At 40.3% G+C, this 18,526-nt stretch overlaps 1 protein-coding gene across 5 annotated transcripts in view; it reads left to right on the forward strand.

Moving 5' to 3' along the window:
* The window catches only part of wdpcp (WD repeat containing planar cell polarity effector), a 143,061-nt gene that overhangs the window by 112,045 nt on the left and 12,490 nt on the right, over positions 1-18,526 (forward strand). For all 5 annotated transcript variants that reach the window (XM_072581588.1, XM_072581585.1, XM_072581586.1 and 2 more), the window contains one exon: positions 16,377-16,533. In XM_072581588.1, the coding sequence (XP_072437689.1) occupies positions 16,377-16,533 (157 nt within the window). The remainder of the gene's footprint in view (positions 1-16,376; positions 16,534-18,526) is intronic.

Raw genomic sequence — 18,526 nt, forward strand, 5'->3', positions numbered from 1 at the left:
GAAATGATGTTTGCTTTGGTTATGTTGCGGACGTTCTCTGGGACTGATATCTGTATAGTGTGACCTGCAACCAGTGGGTTTGAATTACATTGCCAGTAGGACTGTATTCTGTAATAAAGGAATTCTATACAGATATGCCTGTACTCCTGGATACAGTCCCATTCCCAGATGGATAATTTATACTGGTATGATGGAGTTTGTTTTCTGTTCACGTCAGTAAGATTGCATACAAAATTTAAAGTTCACAAGAGGGTCAGTAGTTTGTCATAACACCTTTTGAACATGGCCCCGTGCTTTTGGTTATAAGACCATAAGACCATAAGACATAGGAGTGGAAGTAAGGCCATTCGGCCCATCGAGTCCACTCTGCCATTCAATCATGGCTGATGCGCATTTCAGCTCCACTTACCAGCGTTCTCCCCGTAGCCCTTAATTCCTCTAGACAACAAAATCTATCAATCTCGGCCTTGAAGACATTTAGCGTCCCGGCTTCCACTGCACTCCGTGGCAATGAATTCCACAGGCCCACCACTCTCTGGCTGAAGAAATGTCTCCGCATTTCTGTTCTGAAATGACCCCCTCTAATTCTAAGGCTGTGTCCACGGGTCCTAGTCTCCTCGTCTAACGGAAACAATTTCCTAGCATCCACCTTTTCCAAGCCATGTATTATTTTGTACGTCTCTATTAAGTCTCCCCTTAATCTTCGAAACTCCAACGAATACAATCCCAGTATCCTCAGCCGTTCCTCATATGCTAGACCTGTCATTCCAGGGATCATCCGTGTGAATCTCCGCTGGACACGTTCCAGTGCCAGTATGTCCTTCCTGAGGTGTGGGGACCAAAACTGGACACAGTACTCCAAATGGGGCCTAACCAGAGCTTTATAAAGTCTTAGTAGTACATCTCTGCTTTTATATTCCAACCCTCTTGAGATAAGAGACAACATTGCATTCGCTTTCTTAATCACGGACTCAACCTGCATGTTTACCTTTAGAGAATCCTTGACTAGCACTCCCAGATCCCTTTGTGCTTTGGCTTTATTAATTTTCTCACCATTTAGAAAGTAGTCCATGCTTTTATTCTTTTTGCCAAAGTGCAAGACCTCGCACTTGCTCACGTTAAATTCCATCAGCCATTTCCTGGACCACTCTCCCAACCTGTCTAGATCCTTCTGTAGCCTCCCCACTTCCTCAGTACTACCTGTCTGTCCACCTAACTTCGTATCATCGGCAAACTTCGCTAGAATGCCCCCGGTTCCTTCATCCAAATCATTAATATATAATGCGAACAGCTGTGGCCCCAGCACCGAACCCTGCGGGACACCGCTCATCACCGGCTGCCATTCTGAAAAAGAACCTTTTATCCCAACTCTCTGCCTTCTGTTAGACAGCCAATCCTCAATCCATCCCAGCAGCTCACCTCGAACACCATGGGCCCTCACCTTGCTCAGCAGCCTCCCGTGTGGCACCTTATCAAAGGCCTTTTGAAAGTCTAGATAGACCACATCCACTGGGTTTCCCTGGTCTAACCTACTTGTTACCTCTTCAAAAAATTCCAACAGGTTTGTCAGGCATGACCTCCCTTTACTAAATCCATGTTGACTTGTTCTAATCAGACTCTGCTCTTCCAAGAATTTAGAAACCTTATCCTTAATGATGGATTCTAGAATTTTACCAACAACCGAGGTTAAGCTGATTGGCCTATAATTTTCCATCTTTTGCCTTGATCCTTTCTTGAACAAGGGGTTACAACAGCCATCTTCCAATCATCCGGGACCTTTCCTGACTCCAGTGACTCTTGAAAGATCTCAACCAATGCCTCTGCTATTTCCTCAGCCACCTCTCTCAGAACTCTAGGGTGTATCCCATCGGGGCCAGGAGATTTATCAATTTTAAGACTTTTTAACTTTTCTAGCACTATCTCTTTCGTAATGGCAACCATACTCAACTCAGCCCCGTGACACCCTTTAATTTTTGGGATATTACTCATGTCTTCCACTGTGAAAACTGACGTAAAGTACTTGTTAAGTTCTCCTGCTATTTCCTTATCTCCCATCACTAGGCTTCCTGCATCAGTTTGAAGTGGCCCATTGTCTACTTTTGCCTGTCGTTTGTTTCTTATGTACTAAAAGAAACATTTACTATTATTTCTAATATTACTGGCTAGCCTACCTTCATACTTGATCCTCTCATTTCTTATTACACTCTTTGTTATCCTCTGTTTGCTTTTGTATCCTTCCCAATCTTCTGATTTCCCACTGTTCTTAGCCACTTTATAGGATCTCTCTTTTTCTTTAATACATTTCCTGACTTCCTTTGTCAGCCAAGGTTGTCTAATCCCTCCCCGGTTAATCTTTCTTTTCTTGGGAATGAACCTCTGTACAGTGTCCTTAATTAACCTACAAACTCCTGCCATTTTTGCTCTACTGTCTTCCCGGTTAGCCTCTGCTTCCAGTCTATTTTAGTCAGTTCCTCTCTCATGCCCTCATAATTACCTTTATTCAACTGTAACACCATTACATCCGATTTTGCCTTCTCCCTTTCAAACACCAGACTGAACTCTACCATATTATGATCGCTACTTCCTAAGGGTTCCCTTACTTTAAGATCTTTTATAGAGTCTGGTTCATTGCAAAGCACTAGGTCCAGAATAGCCTGCTCTCTTGTGGGCTCCATGACAAGCTGTTCCAAAAAGCCATCCTGTAAGCATTCCATGAATTCCCTTTCTTTAGATCCACTAGCAACATTATTTACCCAGTCCACCTGCATATTGAAGTCTCCCATGATCAATGTAACCTTGCCTTTCTAACATGCCTTCTCTATTTCCCGGTACATGTTGCGTCCCTGGTCCTGACCACTGTTAGGAGGTCTATACACAACTCCAATTATGTTTTTTTTGCCTTTGTGGTTCCTCAATTCCACCCACACAGACTCCACATCATCCGACGCTATGTCATTCAATACCATAGATTTAATTTTGTTCTTAACTAACAAGGCAACCCCACCCCCTCTGCCCACCTCTCTGTCTTTTCGATAAGTTGAAAAACCATGGAGGTTTAACTGCCAGTCCTGACCCCCCTGTAACCAAGTCTCTGTGATGCCTACTACATCATAATCATTCACTATTATCTGTGCCATTAGTTCATCGGCTTTGTTATGAATGCTACGAGCATTCAGGTAAAGTGCCTTAATGCTAACTTCCTTATCATTAGAGATGTTGGAAGTAGATGTTGGTTGTAGCTAAATTGCATACACTAAAAGCCCAATCATTATGAGACAACTGTCTTCACTGTACTTGGGACATAGCTTTCAAATTATAGTGATGAAATTTCATAAGTGTGTTTTCAACCACTTTACATTTATTAAGTGTTCCAACCTAGATCTTTCAACCTCCAAGCAATATACAATAATGTGTGCAAAAAATGTGTAAATGTTTATAATTTTGCATGTTGTGAAGAAAATCATAAAGCTTCAGCGTATCAGATTAGTCTTTTGAGTACTTAAACTGTCCAACCTAAAGGCCTTTCTTTTGCCTTGTGATGAAGTTAGTAGCAAAATAGCACTAAAACACCACTTCAACCAATCAATGGGCAGGATCTGTTATGGCAGCAGAGATCTTGCAGCTGACTGGAGAGGCTATGATAGAGACATGCTGCTACTTCTGGATGTTCGACCAAAGCACACCCCAGTCAGACTCTGGTGAGGCCATCAACAGGCCTTCAGCTGGAATTAAGATCCCAGGGGAGGCAGTCCCACATTTCGAGAGCAATTAAATGCTAGCAGTTCTTGCATTTGTACTGCTGGAAGAACATCCCTGGAGTTCCAGGATCATGGCAAACCCAGGAACAAAATAAATGATTTGTTGATGTGAGGTGCAATGAATATAATAAATTACCTTCTTAAAGCTTCTTAAAGCAGAAGGCAGACCAAAGTTATAGCCTCAATGCGGACCAGCAAGCTGCTCGATTTGATATTACCTCATAGCTAGCACATTTGCATTATATCCAATGTCAATTCTGTGACCGTTGCAACCCTTAAGCCATCTGCCTGCCTGAACTTGCCACTGCTCCAGCTACATTATTGTGAGATATCTGGTAAAGGCTGCAGTGTCCTTCTTTCAAAGCACTTATGCAATGTTCACTTCTCTATTAGTTTGTTGATGCATCAGAATAAAGCATCTCCTTAAATTCAACAATACCAGTTTTGATTTTGAACTAGGATTGTTTCTAATTCAGTTCAATTGTATCATAGATGGTTGGTAGATTCTTGACAAGCAAGTGGGTAAATGGTTGCCAGGAGTAGTTCAGTATTTAAAGTAATCAGAACAGCCATGATCATACTGAATACAGATGAGGCTTGAAGGACTGAGTGGTCTACTTTTGCTCCTAATTTGTTTGTTTAATAAAGGATTTGCAGCTTATGTATAAATGAATGCTGGGGCTTCACTCTATCAATAATGGGAAGGAAATGGATTCACTTGCCATCACCCTCCCATTGCCCACCTAACATTACATCTTGGCCCTAATCACTATATTTATGACTAATCCATTTAATTTGAGGCAGCTATTTTGAATCAAACTATCTTCAGTATTCATGCTGAAAACTATTTAAGTGCTACTAGAGTTATCAAGAGAAGTATTTGCTCCCCTGTTTGGATTTTTGAAAGGGTTGAAAAAGTGATGACAGGAATGCTGAAACTTTTAATTTATGAGAAAAGGTGCACAGAATTTATGAAAACTTACTGTCAATACAGAAGTTTGGGAAAGTCACAGTCACAGATGTTAAAATGCTGAAAGGCATTGATAATATGCATGTAAATACATTATTTAACTTCTGCAGTGAGAGTAGAACACAAGGAAGACTATCGAGATAATGAGCCTCAAGCAAGACATTTTAAAAAGTTTTACATGTGGTTATTTTCTTCCCTCAGATTAAAACTGCTGGCAAAGGTTCGTGATCATGAATTGAATATGATCTGATGTTTGCTTATTTGTATTTCCAATTGTTGATTTTTGTAATATATGTTTGGTGGTGGAATTTTTTTACATTGCTGGTCCATATCATTTCAGAGTTTAAAGTTTTACTTTCCCTGGTTTTGTAAAGGGTTGAATTTCCAGACAGATCCAGAAGGATCCGAATGAGTAATATGTTGTATGAATTTTATTGGCAGCATGATTAGATTAGATTACTTACAGTGTGGAAACAGGCCCTTCGGCCCAACAAGTCCACACCACCCCGCCGAAGCGCAACCCACCCATACCCCTATATCTACCCCTTACCTAACACTACGGGCAATTTAGCATGGCCAATTCACCTGACCTGCACATCTTTGGACTGTGGGAGGAAACCAGAGCACCCGGAGGAAACCCACGCAGACACGGGGAGAACGTGCAAACTCCACACAGACAGTTGCCCCAGGATACCTGGTATGTAGGCTGTTGACCACTAGTGTCAAGTAGCACATCCGTTCAGCTGTTCACAACAACCAGATCCTGATCATACCCAATCAGCCTGCACTTGCAAACCTCACAACATGCCTGCTGTTCGACATGACTCTGCAATTGGACAACATTTGTTGGATAATCCTGAATGTGCAAGGAATTAAACTGATAATCAATTCAGATTTGTTAGTCAGGCTTGCAGTGTCATATACTTGTGTGTAGTAAAAAGCTGCATATATTGTTACATAGGACCCAGTTATTTGTAGACATAAAGAAACTGTTCATCATTGCACCTGTTTCAATAGGAGACAGCTAATTACTGGTTCATTTCTCAGGGAAATGCCCAAACCAATCTGAGTCAACCTGCCTGGTTTAACGTATAAATAAAGTCTGGCTGTTAGCTGTCAGTTAGCACTAATGGGTGCATTCTTTATGACAACCCCTCTACCAATCAAAGTCTATTTTGCTAACCAACTCTCTTGTCGTGCTGTATAAGTGCTGGTTTTTCCTCATGAATTTATATTCTTGTGAACTGTGCTAAGGAGTGAAAGGTAAAAAAAAACTTTACCAAAAGGTGACTTTCTTTTAGGAATACTCAAGATTTATATTAATGAGTATGGGAATAGTTTGGGAAAATGGCATTGAGCAAGATGATTAGCCCTGATCTAGTATAGGCAAACAAGCTCAGGGGCTAGCTGCCCTATTCCTCCTATGTTCTTATCTCACTTTGGTTTTAATGCCACGATTGGATCATTCAGCTGCCCAGCTGAATATCTGACTGCTCCCAGCAGAACAGGAACATTGATCAATGGCCAGCAGGAAGACAATCCTGCAATGGTCCTTAAATTATCTCCCATCCTTTCAGTTAACTAATAATACGTCTTGAGTTGTTCACTATGTGATGATGCTTTGACTTTAAGAGGTGTACTTTGTCCTTTTTTTAATGAAGAAAGGTTGAGACAGGTTCTGAGCTGTATGCTCAAAGTCAATAAACAGCTAGTGAGGCCTTGAGTTTGTTTTAAAAGTTGGAATAGAAACAGCCTAAATGTGTGGGGTCACATTCCCACAGAAATAGGATTTTTAGTTTTGCTTTCAGCAGTTGCTGGGGTCTTGAAGCTGGATGTGGAAGCTCTGTTTCCTTTCTCTGGAACATTAGTACTGACTGACAGTTCAACAGCTAGGCTTTATTTCTCTTGCTACCAGAATTGCATATGAGACAATTGATTTTACTGAATTTGACTTTGCCAAAGGTGTGTTTATGGGATGTTAGTATATTGGAACAGTTAGTTAGTAGTATATGTATGTGAATATATAGAATATATGTGTATATATACACACAATTTTGTTAAGTGTTGCAATAAAGGTACGGGTAAGCCAATTCTTTGATTTTTGTTTTGTCTGTATTTTAACTCTAGTGCAAAAATAAAATGTGTTTTGCTTAAAGTTGAGTAGTTTGACCAATCGAATTGCATCTGGAATGCAACACCTTTCACTTACCTTTAAAATAAGAAAAGGTTAAAGTCTAAGCTATCTTTTTAATATATATTGAGATTTGGTCTGGTTCATAACAACTACATTCACCTATTACTGTGTTAATAAGTAAATGTGATAAGTTTATATGTTTTTGCTATATCAGAATTATATGGAGGAAAATTTGCATTTTTCACAATCTGATATCATGATGCAAATTTCCACAAAACGTTAGAATCTTTTGTGTTAGGAATGAAATTTTAAGAATTGAAAAGAATGGTTTAAGATCATTGGAAGGTTGACTTTCAGTTGAAGGTCACTGTTTGAATTTCAGTCCCAGGATTCATTCTGGGGGGAGGATTTAATTATAGATTAATTCTAAAATTTCTACATATTCATCCTGTCAATATCTGTGATTGCGCAGATTTGGCTTTATAGTAAAACCAGTAAACTTTCTCACTCAGCGGGGTCAGAAAATGTGCGTGTTGGGAGAATGAAATTTCAATTTCTGGAGGCGATATAGAAATCCTATTGTGCCATAAATGAGATAAAAAAGATAACTACTGGTTGAAACTCCACAAAGAACAGATTTGATTTCTGCTTTGTGCGCATTTTGTACTTCACGTTATATAGACATATTTGATATCCATGGTACTATCACTGTCAAGTGACGTCCACGGAATGCAAGTTATTAGAAAATATCTGTTTTGTGTTCAGCCGACTGCAATTCACAGTAACTCCAATTAACATAATTTTTAAATTATTATCCTTAATTGCAAAAGTAGACAGACAGAGCAAGTTATTCCTGAAGTGTTGATGAGCAGTAGTTTATAATTAACCAATTTTGACCTGATATCTATTAGATTTCCTAAGGATAGAAATTAACATTCTTATTTATTAAAGAAAGATGTTCTGAGATGCGGAGAAATTTCTTCACCCAGACAGTGGCAAGCTTATGGAATTTGTGACCACAGAAAGCAGTTGAAGCCAAAACATTGTATGATTTCCAGAAGGAGTTGGATATAGCACTTGGAGCTAAAGGAATCGAAGGATAGGGGTAAAGCAGGAATAGGCTATTTAATTGAATGATTTGATATGATCATAACAAACGGTTGAGCAGGCTCGAAGGGCCAAATGGCTAACTCCTGCTCCTACTTTCTATGTTTCAAACAACATCCAAGTGCCAGATGCCTGCCACAGATGCATCTGTCCATGAAGTGTCGGTAAGAGAGACCATCACACAATTCTTGTGGAGACAAAGTCCCACCATCACATTGAGAATACCATCCAGCATGTATGTGGTACTTTCACTGTACTAAATAGAATTAATTTTGAACAGATCTAGCAACTCAACACTAGGCAAAGATAGATGCTGTGGGTCTGCAGCAGAATTGTAATCCAACAAAATCAGCAACCTCATGACCTAGCATGTTCCCCACCCTACCATTGCCATCAAGCCAGGGGATCCATACTGGTTCATTGAAAAGGGAAGGAGCAGCACCAGGCATACTAAAAATGAGGTTTTGACCTGATGAAGCTATACATCGGGGCTAATTGCACACCAAACAGCATAAGCACCAAAAGATAGACAAACCTAAGTGATGCCAGAACAGATTAGTTCTAAGTAAACACTGCAGTCCTGATATATCCTGTTATAAATGGTGTGGACAACAAAACAGCTCACTGGAAGAGGAGGATCTCAAATTTATCCCATCCTTATAAGGGGGAGCACAATATTCAGTGCAAAACATAAGGCTGAAACGATTTTCAGCCAGAAGTGTCAAGTGGGTGATCCAAAACAGCCTCCTCCAGAGGTCCTCAGCGTCACAGTTTGTAATCAACTTGATTCACTTTCCATGATAACAAGAAATGCTTAAATCATAGACTCCATACAGTGTGGAAGCAGGCCATTTGGCCTATCAAATCCACCAACCCTCTGAACAGCATCCTACCCAGATCCATCCCCTACCCTATCCCTGTAACCCTGCATTTCCCATGGATAATCCACCTAACCTGCGCCTCTTTGGACTATGGGAGAAACTGGAGCACACAGAGGAAACCCATCCAGACACAGGGAGAATATGCAAACACCATAAGCCAGTGGCTCAGGTATGTCTTTTACACAAAATGTAGCCCAAATCCAAGTGGTCACTTACTGCCTCATCAGTCTACTCTCGATCATCAGTAAGGTGATGGAACAGTCATCAGTGCAGTTAAGCAGCACCTGCTCAGTGATGCCCAATTTGGGTTCTGCCAGGACCACTCAGCTCCTGACCTCATTACAGCATTGGTTTAAAAATGGACAAAAGAGCTGAATTCCAGAGATAAGGTGAAAGTAACTGATCTTGACATCAAGGCTGTATTTGACCTAATAAGGTATCAAGGAATCCTAACAAAACTGGGGTAAATGAGAATTGGGAAAACTCTCTGCTGGCTGCTGTTCCATTTGGCACAAAGAAAGATTGCTGTGATTGTTGGAGGTCAATCATCTCAGCTACTGGAGATCTCTGCAGGAATTCTTCAGGGTAGTGTCCTAGACCCAACCATCTTCTGTTGCTTCATTAATGACCTTTCCTTCATCATAAGGTCAGAAGTGGGGATGTTCTCTGATGATTGCACAATGTTCCGCACCATTTGTCGCTCCTTGGATACTGAAGCTGTTCGTGTTCAAATACAGTGAGACCTGTACAATATCCAACCTTGGGCTGAATAGTTGCAAATAACATTTGCACCAAATATGTGCCAGCAAATTGACCATCTCCAACAAGGGAGAATCTAACCATTACCCCTTGACATTCAGTGGCATTACTATCACTGAATTACCCTACTAACAACATCCTGAGGGGTTACCATTGACCAGAATTACAATTGCACTTGCCATACATAAAATGTGGCTAGACTCCCAAGGCACAAGTTAGAAGTGTGATGGAATACTCCCCACTTGCCTGGATGAGTGCAGCTCCAACAACACTCAAAGCTTGATATCATCCAGGACAAAGCAGTCCGCTTGATTTGTACCACATCCACAAGCATCCACTCCCTCCACCACTGATGTTTGGTGCAGCAGTATGTACTAACTACAGGATACACTGCAGAAATTACCCAAGGGCTCCTCTGGCAGCATCTTCCAAATTCATAACCACTTTCATCTGGAAGAACAAGGGCATGAGATAGAAGGGAGCATCATCTCCTGCAAGTTCCCTTCTGAGCCACTCACCATCCTGACATTGAAATGTATCACTGTTCCTTCAGTGTTGTTGAATCAAAATACTGGAATTTCTTCCCTAAGGAATTTGTGGGTCTACCTACAGCACCATGGACTGTGGCGGTTCAAGAAGGCTGGCCTAGCCAATAATGACTACATCCCATGTGTGAAGAATAACATTTTTAAAATTCACAAATGCTGTTTTCAGGAAGAATCATTACATACCGATCAGGGATAGTCAAAGTAATTGGTTTATAATTTTTCTCAGATCAGAAATGTTTCCAAATATCTTACTGGTGATATTCTGAGATCAAATTCTGGATTAGTGGTGCTGGAAGAGCACAGCAGTTCAGGCAGCATCCAAGTAGCTTCGAAATCGATGTTTCGGGCAAAAGCCCTTCATCAGGATATTCTGAGATCAACTAACTCAGCACATTCTGACCTGGGACATTCATATTCTGTATAATGTGATATTACATTAAGAGGTACATTTATGCATCAGGATATAGGCTAATTCTTTTTACTTTTATTTTGAAAATGTACCATTGTATTTCCAAATTAACTTGATTGCATCAGCATTTTCTGATGTTTGTTTTTTTTTCCTATAATGCATATGCTTAATGAATTTTCTATTCTCATTCAGTCGTTAAACTTTGATACTGCTTATTGCCTACCACATTTACCCACCAATTAACGGAACAACACAAAACAAAATTCTTCGGCATCACATATATGTAATTTTTATTTTTACTAATCTTAATTAATGTTTTCCTGTTTAATTATCTTCTGAATTCCTTTCAAAAATGTGTTATAAACCATATACATGTCAAAATAATTGTGCTTGAATTGTCTGCAGCAATGTTATAATTTACCTCACAATTTAGAAAAGCATCTCTGGGAACCCAACTGGAAAAACATTGAACCTCTGTTGTTTGTTGTTCTGTGAGAGTTTGGTGGTTCTCAGATTGGTCACAGGATGGTGCTGTTTGTGGTGATGAAAATAGGGATCTCTGAGAATCTTGTACATTTCCTGCAGTACAATTTGAAGGAGCTTTGACTCTCTCACCTTGTTCATTGCTGTTGCCCAATTGCACTTCTGGTTAAAGTGGATGTAAAACTGTACCTTAAGATGGGATTTCATGAATTTTCTCAAACCATGGCAGATAACTGAGTCCTGCGAGATTCCAAGCCCCTTTTTTAGATTAAGTACCATCAGTACAGTGAGTCATAACTAGTTTAACAGTGCTATAGACTGCCAGGAAACAATCATCAAAGTCAAAAAGCTCTGATTTGCTTCAAATAAAATGTAAGCCTCTAGCAACCTATGCTGACATAACTTCTTGTACTGCAATTGTATTTCTGAATAATGTAGCACATTCCAAACAAGTGGGGGAGTATTAACATTGACAGAAACCTATGCCTAGGTATAGAAATTTGCATATTACATGTGGAGCCAGGTATGACATTATAAACATTTTAACAGCATTTAATTCACATATTTGCAGCATGTTTATTTTAACTGTATGTGAGAGTCAGATATAGCACCACCAGATACAAACTGAAACTCCCAGTACTCTGCCATGTTTCAGTACCATTGAGTCATATTCCTTGATCGCGGGCAGTTTTGTTTTATTCACCGATGTCTCCTAAGTCCTGGTTTGAAACAGCCTGTTACAAAATTGATACTACATTTCAGATGGACCCCGTGTAACATTTATCTTGATTTACTTCACACCTAGACCGCAGAGTGACCTGTACATCATAACTGTGCAGCATACAAAGTGTTTTTTTAGTCCTTCCCCTTTAGACTGACCCCTGCCTTTTTTCCTGAAAGCACTTACTTCTTGCAGGGGTATGGTTTCCTTGGGATCAGGCACCCAATTGTATCAATTGTAAAAGTCCATTTGGAATGTGTTGATCCTAGACATCGAGGGTCAACAGCATATTCCTACATACGAACATTACAGCTGAGTTAAATTGAATCCTCGCTGTATGCCTAGCAAGAAGGGACTCTTGTAGTGCTTGATAGTGTCCCTACCTCTGAGCCATGAAACCCAAGTTCAAGAACCACCTGCTCCAAAGGTGTGTAAGAAGCCTCTGACAGGTCGACTAGAAAATAAATACACCTGGCAGAGCAGTAGGGTCATTCAAAGGAAATAGAGGACAGGAACTTTGCCAAATTTTCCTTTCTTCCCCCAGTCGTAGAGTCATAGAGATGTACAGCATGGAAACAGACCTTTCAGTCCAACCCATCCATGCCGACCAGATATTCCAACCCAGTGAAGTCCCACCTGCTAGCACCCGGTCCATATCCCTCCAAACCCTTCCTATTCAAATACCCCTCTAAACACCTTTTAAGTGTTACAATTCTACTAGCCTCCACCAGTTCCTCTGGCAGCTCATTTCATACACATATCACCCTCTGCGTGAAAAGGTTGCCCCTTAGGTCTCTTTTATATCTTTCCCCTTTCACCCTAAAACTATGCCATCTATTTCTGGACTTTCCCACTTTAGGGAAAAGACTGTGCCTATTTACCCTATCCATGCCCCTCATAATTTTGTAAACCCTCATAAGGTCACCCCCTCAGCCTCTGATGCTCCAGGGAAAACAGCCCTAGCCTGTTCAGCCTCTCCCTATAGCTCAGATCTTCCAATGCTGGCAACATCCTTGTAAATCTTTTCTGAACACTGACCAGAATTGCACGCAATATTCCAACAGTGGCCTAACCAATGTCCTGTATAGCCACAACATGACCTCCCAACTCCTGTACTCTATGTTCTCACCAATAAAGGAAAGCATACCAAAAGCCTTTTTCACTATCCTATCTACCTCGACTCCACTTTCAACGAGTTATGAAACTGCAGTCCAAGGTCTCTTTGTTCAGCGTCACTCCCTAGGACCTTACCATTAAGTGTATATGTCCTGCTAATATTTGCTTTCCCAAAATGCAGCACCTCATACTTATCTAAATTAAACTCCTATCTGCCACTCCTCAGCCCATTGGCCCATCTGATCAAGATCCTGTTGTAATCTGAGGTAACCTTCTTAGCTATTCACTATACCTCCAATTTTGTGTCATCAGCAAACTTACTAACTGTACCTCTTATGCTCACATCCAAATCATTTATGTAAATGATGAAAAGTAGTGGACCCAGCACTGATCTTTGTGGCACTCCACTGGTCACAGGCCTCCAGTCTGAAAAACAACCCTCCATCACCACCCTCTGTCTTCTACATTTTGAGCCAATTCTGTATCCAAATGGCGAGTTCTCCCTGTGTTCCATGAGATCCAACCTTGCTAACCAGTCTGCCGTGTGGAATCTTGTCGAATGCCTTACTGAAGTCCATATAGATCACATCTACCGCTCTGCCCTCATCAATCCTCTTTGTTACTTCTTCAAAAAACTCAATCAAGTTTGTGAGACATGATTTCCCACACCAAGCCATGTTGACTATCCCACAAAATTCCCTCCAACAACTTGCCCACCACCAACATCAGGCTCACTGGTCTATAATTCCCTAGCTTATCCTTACCACCTTTCTTAAACAGTGGCACCATGTTAGCCAACCTCCAGTCTTCTGGCACTTCACCTGTGACTATCAATGATACAAATATCTCAATTAGAGGCTTAGCAATCACTTCCCTAGCTTCCCACAAAGTTCTAAGGTACACCTGATCAGGTCCTGGGGATTTATTCACTTTTATGTGTCTCAAGACATCCAGCACTTTCTCCTCTGTAATATGGACATTTATTCAAGATGTCACTATCTATTTCTCTACATTCTATATCTTCCATGTCCTTTCCACAGTAACTACTGATGCAAAACGCTCATTTAGTATCTCCCCCATCTCCTGCAGATCCACACAAAGGCCAGTTTGCTGATCTTTGAGGGGCCCTATTCTCTCCCTAGTTACCCTTTTGTCCTTGATATATTTATAAAAATCCTTTGGATTGTCCTCAACTCTACTTACCAAAGTTATCTCATGTTCCCTTTTTGCCTTCCTAATTTCCCTCTTAAGTATACTCCTACTGCCTTTATACTCTTCTAAGGATTCACTTGATCTATCCTGACATATGCTTCCTTCATTTTCTTCATCAAACCCTCAATGTCTTTACTCATCCAGCACTCCCTATACCTACCAGCCTTCCCCTTCATCCTGACAGGAATATCCTTTCTCTGGATTCTCATTATCTCATTTCTGGAGACTTCCCATTTTCCAGTCGTCCCTTTACCTGCCCAATCAGCTTTTGAAAGTTCTTGCCTAATACCATCAAAATTGGCCTTTCCCCAATTTAGAACTCCAACTTTTAGATCTAGTCTATCCTTTTCCATCACTACTTTAAAACTAATGGAATTATGGTCGCTGGCCCCAAAGTGCTCCCCCACTCAGTCACCTGCCCTGCCTTATTTCCCAAGAGGAGGTCAAGTTTTGCACCTTCTCTAGTAGGTAGACTCACATACTGAGTCAGAAAATTTTCTTGTACACACTTAACAAATTCCTCTCCATCTAAACCCTTAACACTATGGCAGTCCCAGTCTATGTTTGGAAAGTTAAAATCCCCTACCATAACCACCCTATTATTCTTACAGATAGCTGAGATCTCCTTACAAGTTTGTTTCTCAATTTCCCTCTGACTATTAGGGGGTCTATAATACACTCCCAATAAGGTGATCATCCCTTTCTTATTTCTCAGTTCCACCCAAATAACTTCCTGGATGTATTTCAGGAATATCTTCCCTCAGCACAGTTGTAATGCTATCCCTTATGAAAAACTCCACTCATCCTCCTCTTTTGCCTCCCTTTCTATCCTTCCTGTAGCATTTGTATCCTGGAACATTAAGCTGATAGTCCTGCCCATCCCTGAGCCATGTTTCTGTAATTGCTATGATAAACCAGTCCCATGTTCCTAACCTGAAGCCAATTTCTGTGGCTTCCACTACCTAACTCGATGCCACTGTTTTATAGCAGTTTGAACCTAGGAATTTCCTAGTTTGTACATCTCAGGTATTCCTATACAATAAGGATGGCAAGCACAAAATAAATATACCTGAATTATGGTATAATTCAAACATTTTGCAACATGCAAAGAGTTTACTTAACAAATATTTACGGTCATTTTCTTAAGGGGAATAGTGTAGTGTATATGGTACTGAAAATATCTTTAATGTTTCAATTTTAAGACAGAAGCCTTATTCATTTATTAATATTAATTCAAATCTGTATGATTTGTCCTTTTTTAAAAAATACTTCTTAAAAACCTGAAGGTAACAAAATCTTAATTTTTATTCGAGATACAGTGAGAGAATGTTTGATCTGTTTACTTATGCTTAAATCTGTCAGGTATGTCAAGATGAAGAATTAATCTATTGTTATATTACTACTATTGCTGGAAAGAAAATCATGTTACCAAAACTTTTCATTTTGCCCTCTTCAAGTTAAATGCAAGAATGCCAAATTTCAAATGACCACAACAGTTTATGCTACAGGAAATAAAGGGTGCTGATTTGGTAAGTCACCTCACATTGACCAAAATGTTGCCAATGCTAATTAGTGTCTGGTTGTCAACCAATCAGCACACGTGTTTTTCCTGTAGTATATCCTTGCATTTGTACTAAGTGAAAAATGATTTTCCCTTCAACAATGTTCAAGTGATTATAGCACTACTTATTAGTATTCTCACACTAAAATGCAATCAATTTAAGAGCATGATATAGTTCTTTAGTTAAAGAAAGCTAAAAACTCATTATTTTAGAAAGCACTTTTAGTTATGATCTTTATCAGCCACTTCTAAAATATCTCCATTTGCTTAATTTAATCTAAATATTTTTAGTCCAAAACATCCTCTAACTTTGCCTTCAGTGCTCACAATGTGATTCCTCTATATATTTTTCAGCAGCACATGCTGGTAATCGTTTAACAGTTATCATTCACAGCTTGTCTAGATCGTCTTTTGTTTCTGTACGTGTTCCATTGCCTTTGTATTTCACCTTCCACTATCATTATTTAATTTCATCTGCCTTCCACCCTATCATCAATCTTTTCTCACATTTGATTCCTCTTCCCTTTTCATTGCCTTTGTCTGAACTTGCTACATGTTTAAAACCAGGTATGGTTCTAATGTTTTCTATTAACCTGAGACATTATCTTGGTTTCACTCTCAACAGATGCTGTCTGGTCTTCTGAATAATTCCAATATTTTCTGTTTCTATTTGTGCTTTAAGTTAAAGCTAAATGTTCTTATTTTCTGTATTCACAGAAACTCTGGAGTGCTTACATGGAGGAGATCCTCTGATAGGAGACAAGGCAGCACTGCCCTCTGCATCATTTAAGAGCAGGAATCATTCTTCAGGATCAAACAACTGCAGCAGCAACCATTCATTACAGTTTGGTGCACAGAACAATCCTACTGATAAGTAAGAAACATGACTGCACTATAGTGAGTGATAAGCTCGTCATCATGAAGCTTATGCTTGAAACGTTGATTCTCCTGCTCCTCGGATGCTGCTTGATCTGCTGTACTTTTCCAGCACAACACTCTTAACTCTGATCTCCAGTCCTCACTTTCTCCATATAATATGTGATGCCAGTCCATCCATCCACTTTTCCAATTCTTAGAAAAATACAAAATTTCTAAAGCTACAGCTTGTCCAGGGTATTTTGATGATTTATTTTTGGAGTGCACGAATATTTCTATCTCTGTTAGCTATCCCTGTGCCAAGGATGATTTGTTCTTGCAGATGGCTGGGTAGAAATGAAATATCAGTTTTGACTGTGAGTTTGTAGGTTGCATATAATCCCTTTGTGAGTCTTACAGGCCCACCCACAGTGAGGACATGTTAGAGATGGGGGTGGGGTATCTGTTGACTTGAGTATCTTCCTCCTTTTACCATCTCTCTCTGTTCTCTCTGGCTGTCTGCTCTTGTTGATTGGAAACTCTTGATACTCTTTTTGATGATTTGCCATTTTGGCTAAGATTGGGCATCTGCCTCCCTTGTATATTATAGAGTGGACCTCCATGGAAATGTTGAGATCATTTTTGAATCTTTGGTTCCCATGTGAACTGGCTCCTTGAACTAGCTTTGAGAGGAACTCCTGCTTGGGCATTCTTGTAACTGATATTCTGACTAGATGTTTGCTTCATCTCATCTAAAGGGTGATTATCATGTCCTCTATACTTGACATGTCTGTGTCTTGTAGAATGCCCGTCTTTGCTGTTTTGTCCTCCCACTTGATTTGAAAGGTCCTGCTAAAGCAGCATTGATGGTGTTATCCTAGGACTTTGATATAGAATCTATAAAATATCCAAGCTTCAGCACAGTGGAGGAGTCTGCGGAGGACCAGATAACCTTTGAGTTTAGAGTCTGTCTGATTCTCAAAAACCTGTTCAAGTAAAGATCTGTGGCATACTTGCCTTCATTGGAAAGGGCATTGCATATAAGGGTAGTTTGGTCGTGTCACAGCTTTATAGAACTTTAGGGCACATTTGGAATGTTGCATTCAGTTCTGGTCACTACCAGAAGGAAGTGGATGCTTTGGAGACGGTACAGAAAAGGTTTACCAGGTTATAGTCTGGTATGGGGGATTTTAGCTATGAAGAAAGGCTGGATAGACTGGGTTTGTTTTTACTGAAACTCAGGAGGTTGAGGAACCTGATATAGGTTTGTAAGGTTGGAAATGATGAAACTTTTTCCCAAGGTAGAGGGCTCAGTTACTAGCAGACAAAGGTTCAAGGTTCCGGGGGTGGGATGGTGTGGGGCAGGGCGGCAGTTTAAAAGAAATGAGAGAGGTACGTTTTTCACACAAAGGCTGGTAAGTACCTGGAATGCGCTGCCAGGGAAGGTGGTGGAAGCAGACAGAATAGCAGCATTCAAGAAGCACCTGAACGAGTATATGGACAGGAAAGAATTAGAGGGATGCAGATCCTGTAAGTGAAGACAGTTTTAGCATGAAAGAGCAAAATGTAGTGGCACAGGCCTGGAGGGCTGAAGGGCCTGTTTCTGTCCTGTATTGTTCTTCGTACACAATTCGCCATCGGCTGAGTTAGCACATTGGATCTCTTCATTCATATAAGTTTTTAGTTTCAAAGATAAGGGAAGTGAGGGACATTCTCCAACACTTAGGCATGAATCCCAATTGAAGACATTGTGGTGTGAGTTAGCTCAGGACTTTCATCTTCCAATGGTAAGTCCCATGCTCTCAGATTTCAGCGAACTCAGCAATCTTATTGTAGTTCTTAAAGTGAGCACCAGCAGGTTCTTCATCCTCAACCTATTTGTAGCTCTGTTTACAGAAGTGTTAGTGTCCTGATTGTGGTCTTCAACTGGTTGAGGACAGAAAGTCCTGTCAGTGCAATAAGTTATTACCACACCTGAGGGAAACCTGCACTGCTACAAGGAAGATTGAGTA

This window comes from Chiloscyllium punctatum, chromosome 11 (assembly GCF_047496795.1).
Source record: "Chiloscyllium punctatum isolate Juve2018m chromosome 11, sChiPun1.3, whole genome shotgun sequence".
In the NCBI taxonomy this organism is placed as follows: Eukaryota; Metazoa; Chordata; class Chondrichthyes; order Orectolobiformes; family Hemiscylliidae; genus Chiloscyllium; species Chiloscyllium punctatum.